This window comes from Salmo trutta, chromosome 39, assembly GCF_901001165.1.
Source record: "Salmo trutta chromosome 39, fSalTru1.1, whole genome shotgun sequence".
Lineage (NCBI taxonomy): Eukaryota > Metazoa > Chordata > Actinopteri > Salmoniformes > Salmonidae > Salmo > Salmo trutta.
The window spans coordinates 22,364,605-22,384,224 of record NC_042995.1 but is presented as its reverse complement, the minus strand read 5'-3'; the positions used below and the strand labels follow the sequence as shown (position 1 = coordinate 22,384,224).

General features: G+C 43.0%; 1 protein-coding gene across 11 annotated transcripts in view; it reads right to left on the bottom strand.

The window, feature by feature from the left end:
- LOC115179675 (muscleblind-like protein 2a) overlaps nt 1-19,620 on the bottom strand; it is a 78,823-nt gene that overhangs the window by 13,393 nt on the left and 45,810 nt on the right. For 5 of the 11 annotated variants that reach the window (XM_029741338.1, XM_029741343.1, XM_029741344.1 and 2 more), the window contains 5 exons: nt 7,937-8,104; nt 7,617-7,823; nt 6,342-6,590; nt 2,537-2,590; nt 1,882-2,041 (listed from right to left, as the gene is read on the bottom strand). In XM_029741338.1, coding sequence (XP_029597198.1) covers nt 1,882-2,041; nt 2,537-2,590; nt 6,342-6,590; nt 7,617-7,823; nt 7,937-8,104 — 838 coding nt within the window. The remainder of the gene's footprint in view (nt 1-1,881; nt 2,042-2,536; nt 2,591-6,341; nt 6,591-7,616; nt 7,824-7,936; nt 8,105-19,620) is intronic. The other 6 variants (XM_029741342.1, XM_029741345.1, XM_029741346.1 and 3 more) reach the window with 3 other exon arrangements.

The window sequence follows — 19,620 nt, the reverse complement described above, 5'->3', positions numbered from 1 at the left end:
ATGCCATTGACCATAGGAGCCGGCAAGAGAGCACAAACAGATCTGGGACCAGGCTAGAGATTTTGGTAGCTAGCTATATAAACAACATGCCTTTAAACAAATTTCACAAGCCTGCAATTGGTCTAACTGGACTGTGCAGTTTGACTCCATTTGTAGTCTTATGCCATACTTTATGCTACACATCCAGGCTGTATCACATCCGGCCGTGATTGGGCGGCGCACAATTGGCCCAGCGTCGTACGGGTATGGCCTGTCATTGTAAATAAGAATTTGTTCTTAACTGACTTGCCTAGTTAAATAAAGGTCAAATAAAAAAATGAATGTCTGGTCTGTAAATAAATGATGAAAAAAATGTGTTCTGGAGGGGGTGGGAAGGTAAGGTCACACATTCTACAAATGAAACTTCTTCAGTGTCAGAGGTTAATTAGCCTCAGATTGCAGATGTGTGTGTCATCTTGCCAACTCCTATGGTCTCTGTCACAGCAGACACATGGCGTGACAATGGCAATAGGAGCTGGCAAGACAGCACACACATTTCTGGGATCAGGCTAGAGAAGGTTAAGGGCTGGATGCTTGGGCCATGCAGTGAGAACGAATCAGACCTGAGTTCAAATAGTATGTCTTCTTTCAAATGACTTTATGCGTTGGATCTGGAGTGCCAGATGGGCAGGGTTTGCACTTTTGGTTCAATAAAGCACAGCTAGAGTTTTCATAGAGAAACCGATATTAATTGAACTCATGTGTGGTGTGTACACAGCATTCTGAACAAGCTTCCTACACTAGGAAAGGAAGGGTGTAAAAGCCATGGAGGATAATAACACAACCATATCTACATGTACATACTACCTCAATCAGCCTGACTAACCAGTGTCTGTATGTAGCCTCGCTACTGGATATAGCCTCGCTACTGTTTTTCACTGTTGTTTTTATTTCTTTACTTACCTATTGTTGACCTAATACCTTTTTTGCAAGTAAGCATTTCACTGTAAGGTCTACCTGTTGTATTCGGCGCACGTGACAAATAAACTTTGATTTGAACACTAAAGAAAGGAGTAGGTAGGGAGGGATAGGGGGTTAGGGAAGGTAGTCTCATCCACAAGTGGCTTAAAGGGATTGTTTGGGATTTTGGCAATGAATACCTTTATCTACTTCTCCAGAGTCAGATGAACTCGTGGATACCATGTGTATGTCTCTGCGTCTAGTATGAAGGAAGTTAGAGGAAGTTTTGCGAGCCAATTGCTACTGGCGTTAGCGCAAGCTTAGTGCAAAGACTGGAAGTCTGCCGTTTTATAAGTAGGCCATAAAATGCCTAGTGTACTTAATATAATCATACAGCAATATATCCCATCATCAGCCACAAAAGAGTTTTACCTTTGTGATCAAAGGATATCCATGCCTCTACCTTGTCCTGGCACCTGGCTGCAATTACACATTTATATGAGAAGCGAGCATACCGTGGCTGCATTCCGAATGGCATCCTATTCCATATATAGTGCACTGCACTATTTTGAACAGGGCCCATATCAACTTGATTTCCACTTGAGGAAAAGCGCTTGATCACTCTGTTGGTTTAAAGAGGGACTGGCCTCAAACTTTTGGAGAAAATATGGGGAATATCTAATTTCCTCACAAGCTCACCTGGTGAAACCTTTTAAGGGTTATATACTTGAATTTTGCCCTTTGATGCTTTTATGGGGAAACGGAAAGTTGGGGAAGCTCTATCCAGTGTGTGTCTACATGCTACATGGGTGTGTATCTGTGTACAAGAGTGTGTACAAACGTGTGTGTACATAAATGTGTATAGGTGTGTGTGTGTGCCTACATACTATGTGTGTGTGTGCGTGTGTATGAACATGTGTTGCGGGCCGGTGTACCCCCTACCTGTGGGAAAGCCACAGAAAGCCGTCTGCTGCTGCAGCTGTGCGTTGGCCAAGGCCTGCTGGTAGTGCAACATACTGGGGTGAAAGAGCGAGCTGGCCCCGTTGCTCTTCTCAAGTGCTGGTCTCTTTGGTAGCGGCTGCAGGCAGCCGTGGGGGAACGCCTGTACGGGAGGGACGAGGAGACGTTAGATACAATGAGGCGGAGGCCTCTAAAATGACTACATTCACATGACTATTCTCTATACTATAACACGAGAAATCACACTGCTGCTCGTGGTCTTTTGAGGCTACTAGCTACAAAACAGCACAAAGTTACGACAGAGACGTCACAATGGCAACTTAGGTTTAAATAACCACATGGGGACAATGAAGGAACTACACACGATATCTAGCAAGGCAATTATAAAACAATGATTTACAGTACAGTAACAAACTAATTGATACTTGGGAATTAACATTCTCATTGTTGTTATACGATCAATCAAATGTAAAGCATACTAAAAGAATAACTACAAGAATCATATTAGTGGATATTAATTGCATAATACAAATACTTGGGCATTTAAAACAGCAAAAAGCCAAATTAAAATTATTGTGAGTCGCTACAGTACATTAAAGAAGCTACATGCAAAGCAAAAGGTGAAAGGTCAAAGTACCAGTTCTACAGTTGCCTCGAGGGGTCGCTTCATTGCTTTGGCAGTCGACTGAGTCTTTAAATAGCAGGCAGCGAGCACATGATGGCAGTGGGCCAATGGGAGTCAAGCGTATTAACATACAGGTAACAGCAAGCAGAGGTGCGTCATGGGGGACAGCATTGCATTGTGGATAGGTGAGAAGGAAAAACAAAACAAAATAATCTGAATGCAGTATACCACGTACAAAACAATAGGCATGCACATAAACAAAAAATAGTTTGTTTGTTTAAAGAAACATATCGCTAAAGTTCTGAATTAGTACGAAAGCAAAAAAAGCATCTACTATACCTTTGGTTAAAAAGTTTAAGAAATACAAAGATTTTCAAATGTACTTATGAAGTAAACAAACTATTTGGATAGCAGTTATTAGTTCTGTAAAGCTAGCTACTTCTTTACAAGTAAATCAGCTATCTAATCAATCTATGTATCAAAATATCTTGGGGGTATTATTGATATAAACACAATCGACATTCAGTTGGGCCAAATCCTAACTTGAGATCTGTGCGCATAAGTCAACATTTTTCATAAATCTCCCTTTGACATCGTGATTTACGTGAAAGTTTGAGTTATGTTCGCAGATCTAAAAAGGTAGGATTCAGCCTCTTCTGTAAACACACTTGTACACTATCTGCTGTATGGAATATTGTTGGCTCTGTTTTCGGTGCTTTGGTGTGACTGGCCACCATGACAGAATAAGATGTGAGCGCAACATACATTTTTCACCGAAAAACCCTAGTCTTTGCTCTAGCCCTTACTATTGTGTTCATAGAGCTGAAAGGACTGGATAGGTGAAAGCAAACATATTAGAGGGCTAGGATGGAACCCTCACCGTCGCTTAAACCTATCCAGTCCTTTTAGATCTGGGAAAACAAAAACAAGATAAGGGGCTAAGGGAATGGGCTACTAGGGACTAGATGTTCTCAGCAAGTGAGAGTTTCTGCTCAATGGACAATGGAGAATCAAAAGTATTGTTGATTGGACAATAAAGGACCATATGTCTTGTTGATTGGAATTATTAGCTTTTACAATAAAAGCAGTGCAATTTGGAACCAATGAACATTTTATGGAGGCCATTATGACCAATGGTTTGATAGAAGATGCCCTATGGCAGACAATGGTAGAAAGGACAATGTTTTGGAAGCTGGTCAGTCACATCCATTTCAGTCATGGGGTAGAAAAATTCTGATTTAGGTGGTAAAAGCAAAACTATTATTTTTCTTTCCATAACTGCACTAATACATGAGTGAACCCAAATGTGTAACTTGTTAGTGTGTGGTTAATGGGCAACTTTGGAGAGGTGAAAGTCAAAATGTGAATTGTAACAATATCTGTTATTAGGAAAGTCATCACAGAATGTGGAGCTCTGTTTATTCTACATTCCTCTTGGATTCTACAGTTCAAAAAAAATAAAATGGATATTAGCTCAATGCAATAACATTTAAAGAAGATTTAAAAAATGACGTTTGTTTGTTTGCAAGCCTTCTGAATGAAACCAAATCGATGACATTGCACAAAGGAAACAGCAAACATCGATGGGACAACCAAGGCACTTATGATTACTAGACCATGCACAAGCCTTTCCTTTACGTGTAGGATAATACTAAGATTTTTCGGTAACACTTTACATTAAGGTACCTTTTATAAAGGTATTAGGTATTTTAAAAAGAGTTACCATCATCCCAAATGAATACACCTCAGATTCGGTGTTAGATTCAGACTGAAATGTTATAGTTAATGGAAGCAAACGGAGGAGGGGGTAGAAATATTCTGTTTTAATTAAGGGAGGGGGGCAAGCAAAGATGACAGCATTCAACTTGCGACACGACAGGCTATGAAGACAAAATGGAGAAAAATGAAATCAAATGATAGTCTCAGTGTAACTGCATAGCGTAAAACTCAACCACCTCCACCTGTTGTTTATAATCTTATGTACTATAAACTTGGTTCTGATGGGGCATATTTCCAGATGACCAAATCTTTGGGGAATGTAAGCTCATGATACATGTATTGTTGGTACAGCTCCGGGCACTAAAAAGTTACACGATGCATGAGCAACATGGCACTCTAACTCCTTTTGATAGTTTGTCACAACAAACTGTACTATGGTACAACTTTTCAGTGCCCGTAACTGTATCTAACTTAGGACAAGAGTCTGGTCGAGAGGTTAATCCTCTCGCTTCCGGAACCATATGCTTCCCCTTTCGGCAGGGATTCGGTTTTTGCTCCTATCCTGTCATAAAAATGATAAATATACATAAGTTCTCCTTTATAAAAAACTAAAACAGTATCTAACTTACTGTACCTTGTGTCAAAACATTGTAATGGCTTTATAGTACATGATACATTTATTGAGAGAATTGCAGTGGGGAAATGCTCCCATAGAGCTGACTAAAAAGCTCTCTGTCCTCCGGTAAACCATAAGCCCTGTCGCCCCAATATTTTATCTCACGTCACACCAGCTTAAAGAAACAGAGCGCGAGTTGTCAAACTCATAATCATGGCTTCAGCACTGGATGACGTGTGTTTTCCTATTGTTTATGTCCTTTTTCTTTTAAACCATAACTGTGCTCGAGTCATCTTTTCACCTAGTATCAGTGGAGGTGCGGTTGGGTTTTTAGAGCAAGCAGCGATGGACGAGCAAGCTGATGAGACGAAAAGCATGCTGGACGATGCCATGGAATCAGACAGCAGCGTGAGAGCAGTGACAGCAAAGTGTGAGTGACAGCGGGCAAGACAGAGCCAAGTTCACCCATTCAACAGCGACTGACTCGGGCCAATGTGGACACGAAGTATAGTGAGAGGGGAGGGAGGGTCACAGCCTCGTGAAAGTCCTATTGCCAAAACCTGCTCTCTCTCTGCCTGCCTGAGGGAGTGGACCAATGGCCTCGCATTCTCATCCATCTCTCTTGATTCAATTTGTACTAATCTGCAGAGATCTACACTTATCATTGAGAGGAGGGCGGGCATTGTCTTTGTATGTATGATCAAGGGTGAAAAAAAAAGCTCCTAGCCTGAAGCTAATAATAGACTGCGTCCCAAATGGCACTCTAATCCCTATATAGTGCACTACTTTTGAACAGAGGGCTCTGGTCAAAAGTAGTGCACTATATAGGGAATAGAAACCATTTGGGATGGGCCCTGGTCAAAATTAGTGCACTATATAGGGAATAGAATCCATTTGGGATGGGCCCCGGTCATAGACTGTTGTGGTCGTGTTATACATTCACTTTACCTTCTCTAAAGCCTGATAACTATAGAGCCTATACGATGACCTGAGGGTGGGTTGAGTGGTCACATTTCCGTGAATTGTATAGAAGCGTCCATAATAGTATTCTAGGAAGATGGTATATCAACTGTATGGAAAAATAAAGCAGTGCTCCACATTTTATGTACTTGTGTTCTTTTGTAGATGTGTAAAGTAGAATTTTTAAGATTTAAGTTTGTGTACTTTACCAAACTAATCGTCTATAGTTGATTACATATTGTAAACATTAGAAGAGATATTTTTTGATCTGGCCCTTTGTCAGGTGTGCTGTCTGACATTGCTGGGGCTACAAAAGTTTTGTAATTTTCCCAAAAGTCCCAGGTTTTCCAGAAATTACCGTTCAAGGATTCCCTCCTGATTTCAGGAATATTTCAACCAGGATTTCGGAAAACCAGGGAATTTGGAAAAGTTAGCAGATTTCTGCCACCCTACTCTAGTGTGTGTGCTGTGAGGTGCTCACTACTCTACACTACAGGCTGTGAGGGGGGCGGAGGTTCTCACCATGGCGGCAGCTTGTGCGGCCACGGCTGTCTGGTTGGCCTGGTGCTGCGCAGCCTTGATCTTGGCCTGCAGGTGGGCCGGCGGGTGGAAGTACTTGCACTTCTCCCGGGAGCAGCGTGACTTGATGTAGTCCATGCACACGGTCACCGTGTTGTCGCTGGTGTCAATCATAGGGCTGTCGCTGGGGTGAGCGAAGCGGCAGTCCGTCTCGCCACGCGCGCAGTTGCCCCGCTGGAACTCCCGGCACACCTGGGAAGGAGGGTGGGGTGCACACGGACAAACAGACACACACAGACAGACACACACAAATATTGGCTTAATATATCATACAATATAATACACATACCAATAACATAACAACAACTTATCATTGGGTTTATAACTATGGACTGAATAATGAACAGATTGATGTGTTTATCTATTCAGAGCCTGGGCGTAGTCAATCACAGGGGGCTTCACTCACAGCCTGGGATGTAAAACAACACCGCACACTCACTAAGTGTGGGGAGAACACTCACGCACAACACACACTCAAATCCACACACACACCCTCAAACACACACACGCAAAGACACACAAAGCAGAGAGAGAACACACACAGCCCCTCTACAAACACGCGCAGAAGGCGGTAAACAGTCTCACTTAGCGTGGGGAGTGTCCCCATTCCTCAGTGGAACACGGCCTCTCATTAGCAACCACATGGCTCTGTTGCTAAGTGACGGTACTTTGAGATAAACACACAATACACCTACACTCCGAGGTCTGTCTGTGCATGCCATCCTTCCAAGGCTATTCTTTGTTTTCATTACGACACAGTGGCCTGGGTGCTTTGTTGTTGTATAAACAAAACCCCCATTGAAATAACCTCATCTATCTTAAGTAGATTTAAACAACGGTGAGGTCTAGAATTCTTGGCCAGCGCTCAAGTTCTTAAAGTCATCTATTCTTTAAAAGTCAAGGTGTGTGGAAAGGGAGTATGTAAAATATAAATTTTATCTCTCTGATGGGTGAGGTTAGGACTAGGTAAAATAAGATCTGTGTTAAAAGGGGTAACTTCTACCTCAACCTAGGTGGGTTAGGACGATGTCGTGAGATAATAATTATGGAGAGGCTTTCCCAACACCTCGTAGGGCAAACTCTCTTGATTCCTTGTATCGTGACTGCCCAGAGGCCGGCTCTCCTAACTCCTGGTATTGTAATTGGTTAGTTGGTGATGTCTCCTAACTACTAATATACTAGGACTTCTGGTATTGCTATTGGTTAGTGGTGGTGTACCTCCAGCTTGTCCGTGCGTAGCAGCTTCTGGTTAGAGGAGGAGCTCTGCATGGAGCAGGGAGGGCTGCCGGGAACGATGATACTCTGGGTGCTGGGCTGGAGCATCTCGGTGGGCATCATGCCCATGCTGTGGGTCATGTGGGTCAGGTAGGGAGCATAGCTCAGACCCGGGCTGGAGCCCAGGCCCTGGCTAATAGGAAACGACTGCTACCGAGGAATAGGGGGTGAGGTGGTGGGGAAGAGGGGAGACAGAGGGATAGAAATGTTAAAGAGGTGAGAGAGAGAGAGAGAGAGAAATAATCAAGTAGTCCATTACTCACCATGGTAGGCTGCATGGTCGTGCCAGGGAACATGAAAGGCATCTGTTGAGCCAACATGGCTGCTGCCGTCTTCTGTTGTATGAGGTTGTTGCGGCCGTTGATCTCCAACTGAGTCTTGAGGTGGGCCGGGGGGTGGAGGTATTTGCAGTTCTCTCGCGTGCATCGGCCCTGAAAAATACAATAAAAAATACATTAACACAAGTTAAAAGAAAGACCTTGTTTTTGTAACAGTATTTTTTATTGGAGTTTCACAATTTTCACCCATATTAAGAGATACAACAACAAAGACAAGGCAAAAAAAACAGCACTCGCTTACACATATCCGTATGTATGCACGCACGTACACACACACCCACCGTTTCCCTCTCCCCGCTTCTCTCACCCCATCCCCCTCATTGCATCCCTCAATACATACATTTTAAACAAACATAAACAGAAAAAAAAAATAACAATAAAGACATATTAAATAAATAAAATAAAATGCTCAGTTTAAACCAAGAAGTTGAGTTCCTCACACGGACCGTACAGTGTAATTCTGGAATACATAGATCACCATTCTAAGAGAATCCTTGCAGCATAATAGCTGATACTTCAGGTTCTAGGTAATTTAGGTAAGGTTCCCATACTTTGTAGAACTGATCTGTCTTAGAGTGCAATGTACATGTCAGATATTCCAGCGGGACCCATTCAAATAGTATCTTATGCCAATCTTTAATAGAGGGAACCTTATCACTAATCCACTGTAAAAGTATGTTTTTTCTCGCTGCGAAGGTGAGGATGTTGTAAAGCCTCCTCTTACCCACAGAAGTTACATGCCTACTAGGGAGACCTAACAGTAGAGAAACTGGGTCCAATTCTAGATCGACCCCTAGGATCTTTTCAATCTCTTGCAGAACACCAGACCAATATCTTTGTATTTTGGGACATGACCATAAACAATGTGTTAGGGTGCCTGTATCAGTTTTACATTTGAGACACTGAGGAGAGGAGGAAGCGGGGCTAAATGCATGTCTGCGATTTGGGGATATATGCAATCTGTGTATTATTCTTAATTGAATTGCTCTAGTACGATTACATATAGATATTGTTTTTGCATATTTCCAAATGTCCTCCCACATCTCTTCGTCAATGGTAACAGACAGTTCTTTCTCCCACACTTGTTTCACTCTCTGTGTGTCGACAGCGGAAAAGGACCTTAAAGCATCATAAAACAGACTTAGACATTTTCCTTTGTGGGGAAAAAAGCATTCTTTCAATGACAGACATATCAGGGTTACCAATTAAGGTGGTGCTCTTCAGAATATAGTGTCTTACTTGTAGGAAACGGAAAAAGTCCTGCTTTGGGAGTTGATATTTCTCGACCATCTGCTCAAATGACAATAAAATCTTATCCGCAAATAAGTAATTTAGTCTGCGTATGCCCTTATTAAGCCAAACGTTAAAGCCAGCATCCAGCAATCCTGGGACAAAATCTGGGTTGTTAAGAATTGGGGTAAGAGCAGAGGTTAGTTTGGACCTTCCCAGGAAACGTTGAACTGACCTCCATACTTTGAGTGTGTTAAGTGTAATGGGGTTGTTACAGCGATCTTTTACAGACTTGAAACTTGTGAGAAACAAAAGGTCCTGTAAAGGGTATTTTGAAAGAGAAGTCTCAATGTCTAACCAAATAGAGGAGTCATCGTTTGTGATCCAGTCTGAGATATAACATAGGTGGGCACACCACTGATAGAGCCTGATATTGGGTAGATCCAAGCCACCTATAGAATTTGGCAGCGGCAATATTGCCATCTTAAGTCTTGGCTTGCGTTTACTCCATATAAAGGAACTTAGCCATCCATTTACATCCTTTTTTACCTTATTGGAGAGTAATACAGGGATCATTTGGATTGGGTAAAGTAGCCTAGGTAAAATGTTCATTTTCAAGAGGGATATTCTACCCAACCATGAAATCGGAAGCGAGTTCCAGCGCTCCAGATCCTGTCTTATTGTGTCGAACAAGGGAACAAAATTGGCTTTGTACATTTGTTGGAATTTAGGAGTTACAAATATACCCAGATACGTAAAACCTGAGGGAGACCATTTAAAAGGGAAGGGGGGAGAAGTGTTAGGTACAGAGTGAAGGTTACCAAGTGGCATAGCCTCTGATTTAGTTAGGTTAATCTTGTAGCCTGAGAATTCGCTGAATAACTCAATAGTGTTAATCAGAGATGTGATTGAAGTCTCGGGATTAGAAATAAATATCAGGACATCATCAGCATACAAGCTTATTTTATGGTGAACATCACCAATGAGCAGCCCCTGTATAGCAGGCGTTACCCTGATGGCCTCGGCCAGTGGTTCCATAACAAGTGCAAATAGGAGGGGGGACAGAGGACAGCCATGTCTGGTACCTCTGTGTATAGAGAAGCTATTTGACCGTAGTCCATTAGTAAGGACAGCAGCCTGAGGATCATCATATAAAACTTTCACCCATTTTATAAAGTTGTCCCCCAGACCAAATTTATTTAGAGCAAAGAATAGGTAAGACCACTCCACACGATCAAATGCTTTCTCAGCATCTAGGGAGAGCACAAGACCATCCATAGCACTTTGTTGGTAGACTTCAATTACATTAAGGAGCCGTCTGACATTGTTACATGACCTACGTCCCTTAATGAAGCCAGTTTGGTCTCCTTTCACAATCAGTGGCAGTGAGTCCTCTAATCTTGTGGCTAGAATTTTAGAAAGCAATTTTCTATCCACATTCAGAAGGGAAATTGGTCTGTACGAGGAACAAGACTCCGGACATTTTCCCTTTTTGAGAATAAGTGATATGTTGGCTTCTCGCAGCGTTTGGGGGAGCTGGTCATTTGAAAATGAGTGGTTAAACATATCACGCAATGGCTCAAGGATCAGGCCATGGAACTCTTTATAGAACTCACTACAAAACCCGTCCGGTCCTGGGGCCTTACCATTTTGCAGATTCTTAATTGCGGACATTATCTCTTCCTCAGTAATAGGGGCATTAAGGAGAGACTTCTGTTCTTCGGAGATAGTAGGGAGCTCAATCTTAGAAAAGAAGTTCTCCATTAACTTGGGTGCGTCATTTGGCAGTTCTGAGGCGTAAAGATTTGCATAAAATGGCTTAAATGAGTCATTTATCAATTTATTTTCATATAAATGATTGCCATCAGAATCAGTAATAGCCGCAATTGACTGTGAGTCAGCTCTCTTTTTAGCTAGGTACGCCAAGTACTTTCCTGGCTTATCGCCATGTTCATATAGCTTTTGCTTGACAAATCTCATTTTCTTTTCAGCGTCCTGTGTTAGGAGGGAGTCCAGCGTTGATCTAATGACTGCTATTTCCTTTAATAGGGCAGGAGTGGGAGTTTTAATGTAGTCCTTCTCTTTAGTTCCCAATTCACCCTCTAGTGTTTTTTGCTTTTCACGCTTTTTCCGCCTCTTAGTGGCTGCGTATGACATAATCAGACCCCTGGCGTACGCCTTACAGGTTTCCCAAAGGAGTGAGGGGTTATCTGTTGATTGAGAGTTAATAGAGAAAAATGCTTTAAACTCTGTAATAAAATATGATGTGAATGTATGGTCTTTAAGAATGGTTGTATTCAACCTCCAATGTCTTGACTGATTGAATGCCCCGTTGAGTTTTATGTCCAGGATCACCTCCGCATGATCAGATATGACTATGCTTCCTATCCTAGCGGATAAAACAGACTGCAGCGACGTCCTGGGCATAAAAAAGTAATATATTCTAGTCTGACATCCATGAGGTGCAGAGAAAAAAGTGAACTCTCTGTTGGAGGGATGAAAAGCTCTCCAAACATCAGCATACCCCAGATCATCACAAATGGCTGTAAGTGACTTAGCTTGAGGAGAGAGCGAGGCTATACCACTGGGAAGCTTATCAATAAGGGGGTTCAACAAACAATTAAAATCCCCTCCGACCACTGCAGTGTCTGAGTTTAATTCTGAAAAGTCTAGAAATACCTTAGTGAGGAAGTCAGGGGGGTGGGCAGGGGGGAAGTAAATATTCATTATGGAAATGCTCTGCCCTTGTAAAGTACCATTAATTATAACAAAGCGACCCAATTTATCTTTCACACACTTCAAGACCTTAAGTGGCAGGTTCTTTTTCACAAGAATTGCTACACCTCTACTTCTGGATGTAAATGATGAAAAATACACTTGACCAAACCCCCCTTGTTGTAATTTCAGATGCTCCTTATCATTCAAATGGGTTTCTTGTAACAGGGCAATATCAATATTTTCTTTTTTCAAAAAGGATAGTATCTTCTTCCTTTTAATGGGGTTATGGCTCCCTCTAATGTTCCATGTACATACACGTAGTCTGTTACCTGCCATTGCGCTTTGACCATTCAATATCCAGACTGAATCTTACTGTAAAAATGGGGTGGTACCTTTTTCCATGTGTTGAACTCTCCTCTATCTCACTGAGCGTAAACAAACGATATGAACCCTGAACTTGAACTATACAAAACCCAAAATATAAACATGTAAAAATCCAAAAGGGGGTTTTCCCACTAGCTAACATGCAGGGGATTTCAACTTTCCAATGTAGACTCTTAAGTCCGCATTGCCACTCAATAGCCTCATCCTTTATATATGTGGAAATTAAAATCAATAGAAGAAGATTGAGGCTCTTCCACCTAAAACCAAGCCTGGGCACCAATATAGGTTCACACATATCTCAGTCTGAGCTACGGCGGCAGTTACTTTAGCAAGAAAAATAATACCGATACGAATATTACTGAACAGGAGCACATGAGAACTTACACCACTGTTTCATGATCAGATTAAAAATAAAATAAGACGTTATCCTATGCTGCGGAGGTGCAGCTTAAGGTTATTTACCCGAGAGAGTCAATAAACGCAGCAGCCTCTTCAGATGTGTAGAGTTTTTTAGGCGATCCGTTGACCATAATCTTCAATGTGGCCGGGTACAGCAGTGCGTAGTCGATCTTCATTCTCTTGAGTCGAGCCTTCACCTCATCAAACGCTTTGCGCCTTCGTACAACCGCTGTGGAATAATCATTGAAGAATGAGACCTTTGGAACTTTACGTTGACTACCGTCAGAACCGATGTTTCTAGCCGCATCCATGACGCGCTGCTTGTCGGTAAAGTTGTGGAACTTTATAACCACTGGTCGTGGGCTCTGATTGGGACCGGGTATCGGTGCTTGAGAGCGATGTGCTCTGTCTAGCTTCACACGACCAGCCTTAGTGTCCATTTGTAGGTAGCCAGGGATCCATTCCTCAAAAAATTTTACTGAACGTGTCCCTTCAGAATTTTCCGGGAGTCCCACAACACGGATATTGCATCTGCGTCCTCGATTATCCAAGTCGTCAATGTGCTCCGCCATTTCGCGCACCTGCTTCTCAAGTGCTTTTATCTTAGTGTCCATGGATGTAGTTGAAGTTTCCACAGTAGCAATTCTTCCTTCCGCCTCATCGACACGTTTGACAACCCTCTGTAGTTCAGCTGAATGGCCTGCTATTGCTTCCAGGACCGTTCTTGTCTTAATATCGATCACTTTAGTAATGTTATCTGTCATCCTTTGAATCACCAGGTCCATTGTGCCTGGATCCGCAATGTTGTTAGATTCGCTAACGTTAGCTAGCTCCTCCTGCACCTCTACAGGGATGACGGTTTTGGTCGACTTCTTAGTTGGGCATGTTGTCGGAGATTTTTGAGAAATAGTCGCCAAGACTCATTTAGCCAATTCTACCACTTTTTCAAGCTAGGAGATTAATGTAAGGATATAAATTTACGAATACCGCGTGAGCTCGCTGAAACACCGTGTTCTCTCTACGGCGTCATTTTTCAAGAAAGACCTTGTTAAAGACCTAGATTATGAATAAACCCTAAAGACAGGTCAGAGGTTAGGCATATGCAGACTGACTTCAATACATTGAATACTGAGGGGCAACATTGATATTCACAGCTGATGCTTTGCAGCGGCTAATGGGGATCCTAATATCAAAACATACGGGGAGTCGTGTGTATCGGCCTCAGCAACCCGGCGGGGCTGCGCGTAGCTAGCTCAGAGGTTTGAGCTCGCTAGCTGCTTCAATAAAGGATCTTTAAAACCTTACAATGTGTAGCTTTGGCTTCAACGTGTTTTAGCAAGATAATGACGCCATAGACAGAACAAGGCACCAGATATTTTACTGGATGTAAAAATCTGAAGCATCCGGTATCTATCTTCTGCTGTTGAAATGCCTCACCTCCACACCACCAGGCAGTAAGGGGTGAGCAGTGACCTAATTAGCTGAGCGCCAGCTCCCCAGTCACGGGTTCATGCTGAAATAGGACAACCTCCCTACCAGTCCACTGACAAACCAGCATACAGCCAGCCACTCTCCATGCACACACTGTCTAGCTAGCTCTGACCTAGAGCTGCGTTTACTACTGCAGTATGGCACGTGCTCCCTCAGATTTGTCCTGTTTTAATTGCTAAACTTCATTTAAGCACACATTGTTTCATAATTTTTTATACAAATATCTATCAGCGGTATTTTGAGGAAGGTGTCCACTGACTGGACAAGGCAAAGAGAATTAGGCATAATGATTATGGCTCTAGAATGCAGGAAAAAGCTGTTTCAGATGTTTGAAAAATTCTAAATCCTCCAACTTCCCGAAAGGAGTACCACCCCCCTCCATCCTCGCATACTTCGTGCCCCTTCTAAAATAATGGGAACACGATGCCTCTGCTTTTAGCCAAGGCAACATGTCAGAGAAGATGAAGTGGACCGTACTTTTGATGACCAAATATTTTTCTTCACATTACATCAATTCTATAAGGGTGGTTGTAAATCTGAACCACGCTTTACGGTTCCCCCGTTTCAACATCCAGCTTATTGTTCCGGTCACAAACGATAGCAGACCTTTAATCAAGGAGGGGTTATCGGACACCGGGGAGTTCACAGAGCAAATAACGTGTAATCACGCTGGTCAGCCGGGTGTTGTCAGCCCGATACAAAATTAGAAACCTGATGGAAAGTGCCTGTTTTTTACCCCACTGTGATAAAAAAAACACCAGTGGGAGCATCAAACTGAGAGCAGGCATTCACACGGATGTGATTTGTGATATGAAGTTGAGCTGAGCTGAGCCCAACAAAGCTATATGTGTGAAGGTATGCCTTATTTATGTAAGAAACTAGCTGTAGCTAGATATAATATGATTATAAGTACTAAACCCATCATACAATCATCTCTAAGACAAGTCTGGGGCAAAGTAGGCTACAATTAACAACAAACACTGATAGATAACTATCATCATGAGACTAATACGGAGTTATTTTTTGATGCGGTGGATTAAAAACAATAGGCCTGATATAAAAGGAATGCAATCATGCACCATCCTTCAAAGAACTCCTATATTTCAGGATATGATCATCATTTTCCCTAGTGGAGGGGCACAGAGGTCTTGGTTTAGTGTGGGGGAAGTCAAGTCGCCAGTCAGATGGGGTGCCACAGGGCTGCACTCTACGCCCCCTTCAGTTTCTACAGCTAGTTTGTGCCAGTGCTGCACTGTACTTCCGCTCAGTTTCTCCACTGGCGCATATTAGTGCTATTGATATCCCTCCTCCGCTTTACTCCATCCACAGCCAAAGAGTAATGTTATCGCTGCGCCTCGCAGCCAAGAGCCTGAGAGGTGTGAAAACCAATCAAAGCCTCTCTCACTGACGCCGCTCTGGGCAGACCGACTCCATGGCGACTGCTGGGAGGGGAAGAGTGATGGGGGATGCGGTGCTGCTGAGGCTGAGCTTTGGATGCCTTCCCTGTGACTGTGAGGATGGCCTGAAGGGCATTAGATTGTCAGGGGTCAAAGCACTATCGCATGAGTAGGGCCGTGACCACCTGGACCAAACCCCAGAACCTAGTTATAGCCTATTTTCTGTGGTCAGGAAAAACTCTGAAAATCCTAGGTTGCTTGGTTAGAAACAAGGCACATGACAACAATGCTTTCTTTGTGACATTCTGCTGCCCGTGTCGTGATTGATTCAATGCATTTGGTGCCAGTTTTGAGCATCTTTACTCGCCATTTGAGGGAGGAGTTAAGCAGCCATAAAAAAAAAACACTTTGGGAGAGCGTTTAATTTGACACATTAGGAACTTATCAAATGTAGGGGGTTATATTCATAAGTGTGGGGCACAGCGGTCCATATGCTCTCCTCCTACACCGCTTTACTTCTGCTTATTAGCATTGAAGGAGCGGTGTACATTTTAATAAGCGTTATTAAATGATAATCACAGGGTCCTTTTCAGTCACGTACTAATTAACTTAGAGCCCACCGGCTCTGGAAGTCACAGCGATGCTGGCTAGAACACTTATGCAGTAGGTACACATGAGATGACGCAAGCAGGGTCGGTCTGTTCAGAGGGAGTCGCGCCACTGACTCTGCAGATAAGAGACGACTAGAGGAGCGTTTCTGGCTGGCTCCCCTCCCTGAGTAGAGCTGCCGGAGAGTGCCCCGGAGCATTCCTCATGTAACAATGACAGTGCTAAAAAGCTGCCTGTCTCAGATGATGAAACACTGAGCGAGAGACCGTCATTAGAGCTCAAGTCAGATGTTATCTTGCCCAGGGGGGGAATAGAGAGAGGCCCCGTTGTCTTAACCACCCACCACCCACATCCACGGAGCAAGAATCTATTCATCCTCACCATCACCTCGGAGCACGCATTTATGAAAAGGGGCTTTTCAAACCTGAGGCACATGATTACCCCGTTAAATAAGCCCATTTCAGACGCTACATCGTTCAGATGTAATGACACATTGGAACCCTTCTGCTAGCTGGCTCTGTTTCAAAATGTCAGCACTAAGTCAAGGATCTATGCATCTAGCTAACTTGTGATACTAGGCCTAATAATATAACAGGGTTAAGAAGATAATTATCTCTTAGGGGTTTGAAAAGCGATGACAATGAGGCAGGGAGTATAATACTACTAAATGCTTTATTTGGGTGAGGTTTTTTTCCCTCGCCTGAGAAGCCTCATTTCACTGCCAAAAATAAAATTAAACCATCTAGTGTTCAGCGAAATAACAACACAATGTCAAATACAGGTAGCCTAGTCAAATAATGAACATCCAATCACATTAACCGTTACTCTCTCGCGGGAATTCCACTAACGGTCCGTATGTTGCCAAACATAACTGCAGCTCATTCTGTTTGCTCGAAAATGGATAAATGGTTAAAAAAGTAAGGCCCGCATCCATAGACACACATACCAGCTCTCCTGGAAGTACTGCTACTACCAGCAGTACTATAACCTGCACCTGTCGACGACACAAGTTGTTCTGCTTCCACGAGCACATCCAATATTAGCATCAGTAATTCTACATTTGTTGTTAGCCAAGCTAGCATGGACACTGACAGTTGTGAATCTGATGCAGCTGAAGAGCTACTGCCCCCTTACCCGGGAAAGCACCGAACAACAGATAGGGACGTTGGTCCATCGAAGAGGACCAAATATGATGAGAACTACATTGATTTGGGGTTGACTTATATTGGGCATGTGTTATATGTGCAAAAGTACTCTCACACAACTCGATGAAACAACATTTTAGAGCATGCTGACCCTGGTGCTAGAGGGGACGCTAGAGGAGGTTGAATGTGAAGGGGTACGGGACTATAAAAGGTTTGGGAACCACTGCTCTAGGGAGACTAAACCATCCTTTTTCTACCCAGTTAGAGGTCGCCCTTCCCTACCCAACAAAGTTTCTATGAACAGTCCATGTACATTATCAGTGGTTCCCAAACTTTTTATAGTCCGGTACCCCCAAACATTCAACCTCCAGCTGCGTACTCTCTCTAGCACCAGGGTCAGCGCACTCTCAAAATGTTGTTTTTACCATCATTATAAGCCTGCCACACACACACTATACAATAAATGTACTAAACACAAGAATGAGAGTGAGTTGTCGTCACAACCCAGCTCGTGGGAAGTAACAAAAAGCTCTTATAGGATCAGGGCACAAATAATAATAAATAATTTTGCTCTCTATTTAACCATCTTACATCTAAAACCTTATTTGTTAATCGAAAATTGTGAATAACTCACCCCCAGGTTAATGAGAAGGGTATGCTTGAAAGGATGCATATAACTCTGCAACGTCGGGTTGTATAGGAGAGAGTCTCAGTCTTAAATCATTTCCCCACACTGTGGCTGTATTTAGTTTTCATGCTCGTGAGGGCCTAGAATCCACTCTCACATAGGTACGTGGTTGCAAAGGGCATCAGTGTCTTAACAGCGTGATTTGCCAAGGCAGGATACTCTGAGCGCAGCCTAATCCAGAAATCTGGCAGTGGCTTCTGATTAAATACAATTTTCACAGAACCGCTTGTTGCAATTTCGATGAGGCTCTCTTGTTCAGATATCGGTAAGTGGACTGGAGGCAGGGCATGAAAGGGATAACGAATCTAGTTGTTTGCGTCAAACGTTTCAGGAAAGTACCTGCAGAATTGCACACCCAACTCACTCAGGAACTTCGCTATATGACATTTGACATTGTCCGTAAGCTTAAATTCATTTGCACACAAACAAATCATACAATGATGGAAAGACCTGTGTGTTGTCCTTATTAGCGCAGACAGAGAAGAACTCCCAACTTCTTAATCATAGCCTCAATTTTGTCCCGCACATTGAATATAGTTGTGGAGAGTCCCTATAATCCTAGATGCAGATCATTCAGGTGAGAAAAAACATCACCCAGATAGGCCAGTCGTGTGAGCAGTCAGACAAGTGTAAGCAGTCAGACAAGTGAAAATTATGGTCAGTAAAGAAAACTTTAAGCTTGTCTCTCAATTAAAAAAAAACGTGTCAATACTTTGCCCCTTGATAACCAGCGCACTTCTGTGTGCTGTAAAAGTGTTACATGGCCGCTGCCCATATCATTGCAAAGTGCAGAAAATACACGAGAGTTCAGGGGCCTTGCTTTAACAAAGTTAACCATTTTCACTGTCGTCTTCAAAACATCTTTCAAGCTGTCAGGCATTCCCTTGACAGTAAGAGCCTCTCGGTGGATGCTGCAGTGTACCCAAGTGGCGTCGGGAGAAACTGCTTGCACGCGCATTACCGCTCCACTATGTCTCCCTGTCATGGCTTTTGCACCATCAGTACAGATGCCAACAGATCTTGACCACCAAAGTCCATTTGATGTCACAAAGCTGTCCAGTACTTTAAAAATATCCTCTCCTGTTGTCCTGGTTTCCAGGAGAGGATGTCTTCCTTAATTGACCCCCCCATAAACGTAACGGACATATACCAGGAGCTGTGCCAGGCCTGCCACGTCTGTTGACTCGTCCAGCTGTAACGCATAGAATTCCCTGGCTTGTATGCGAAGCAGTAATTGTTTCAAAACATCTCCTGCCATGTCACTGATGCGTCGTGAAACAGTGGTTTGATGAAGTCATTGTCTGTATAGTTTTTTTGGCCTTTTCCCCCAGCATTGTCCCAGCCATATCCACGGCAGCAGGAAGAATTAAGTCCTCCACAATAGTATGGGGCTTGCCTGTCCTAGCCACTCGGTAGCTCACCATATAAGACGCTTTTAGCCCTTCTTATTAATGGTATCTGTTGCTTTTATACATGTCTTACTACTCGAAAGTCGTCTTAATTCTCGCTCAAAAAACTCCCGTGGCTTACTTTTCAAATCGGCATGTT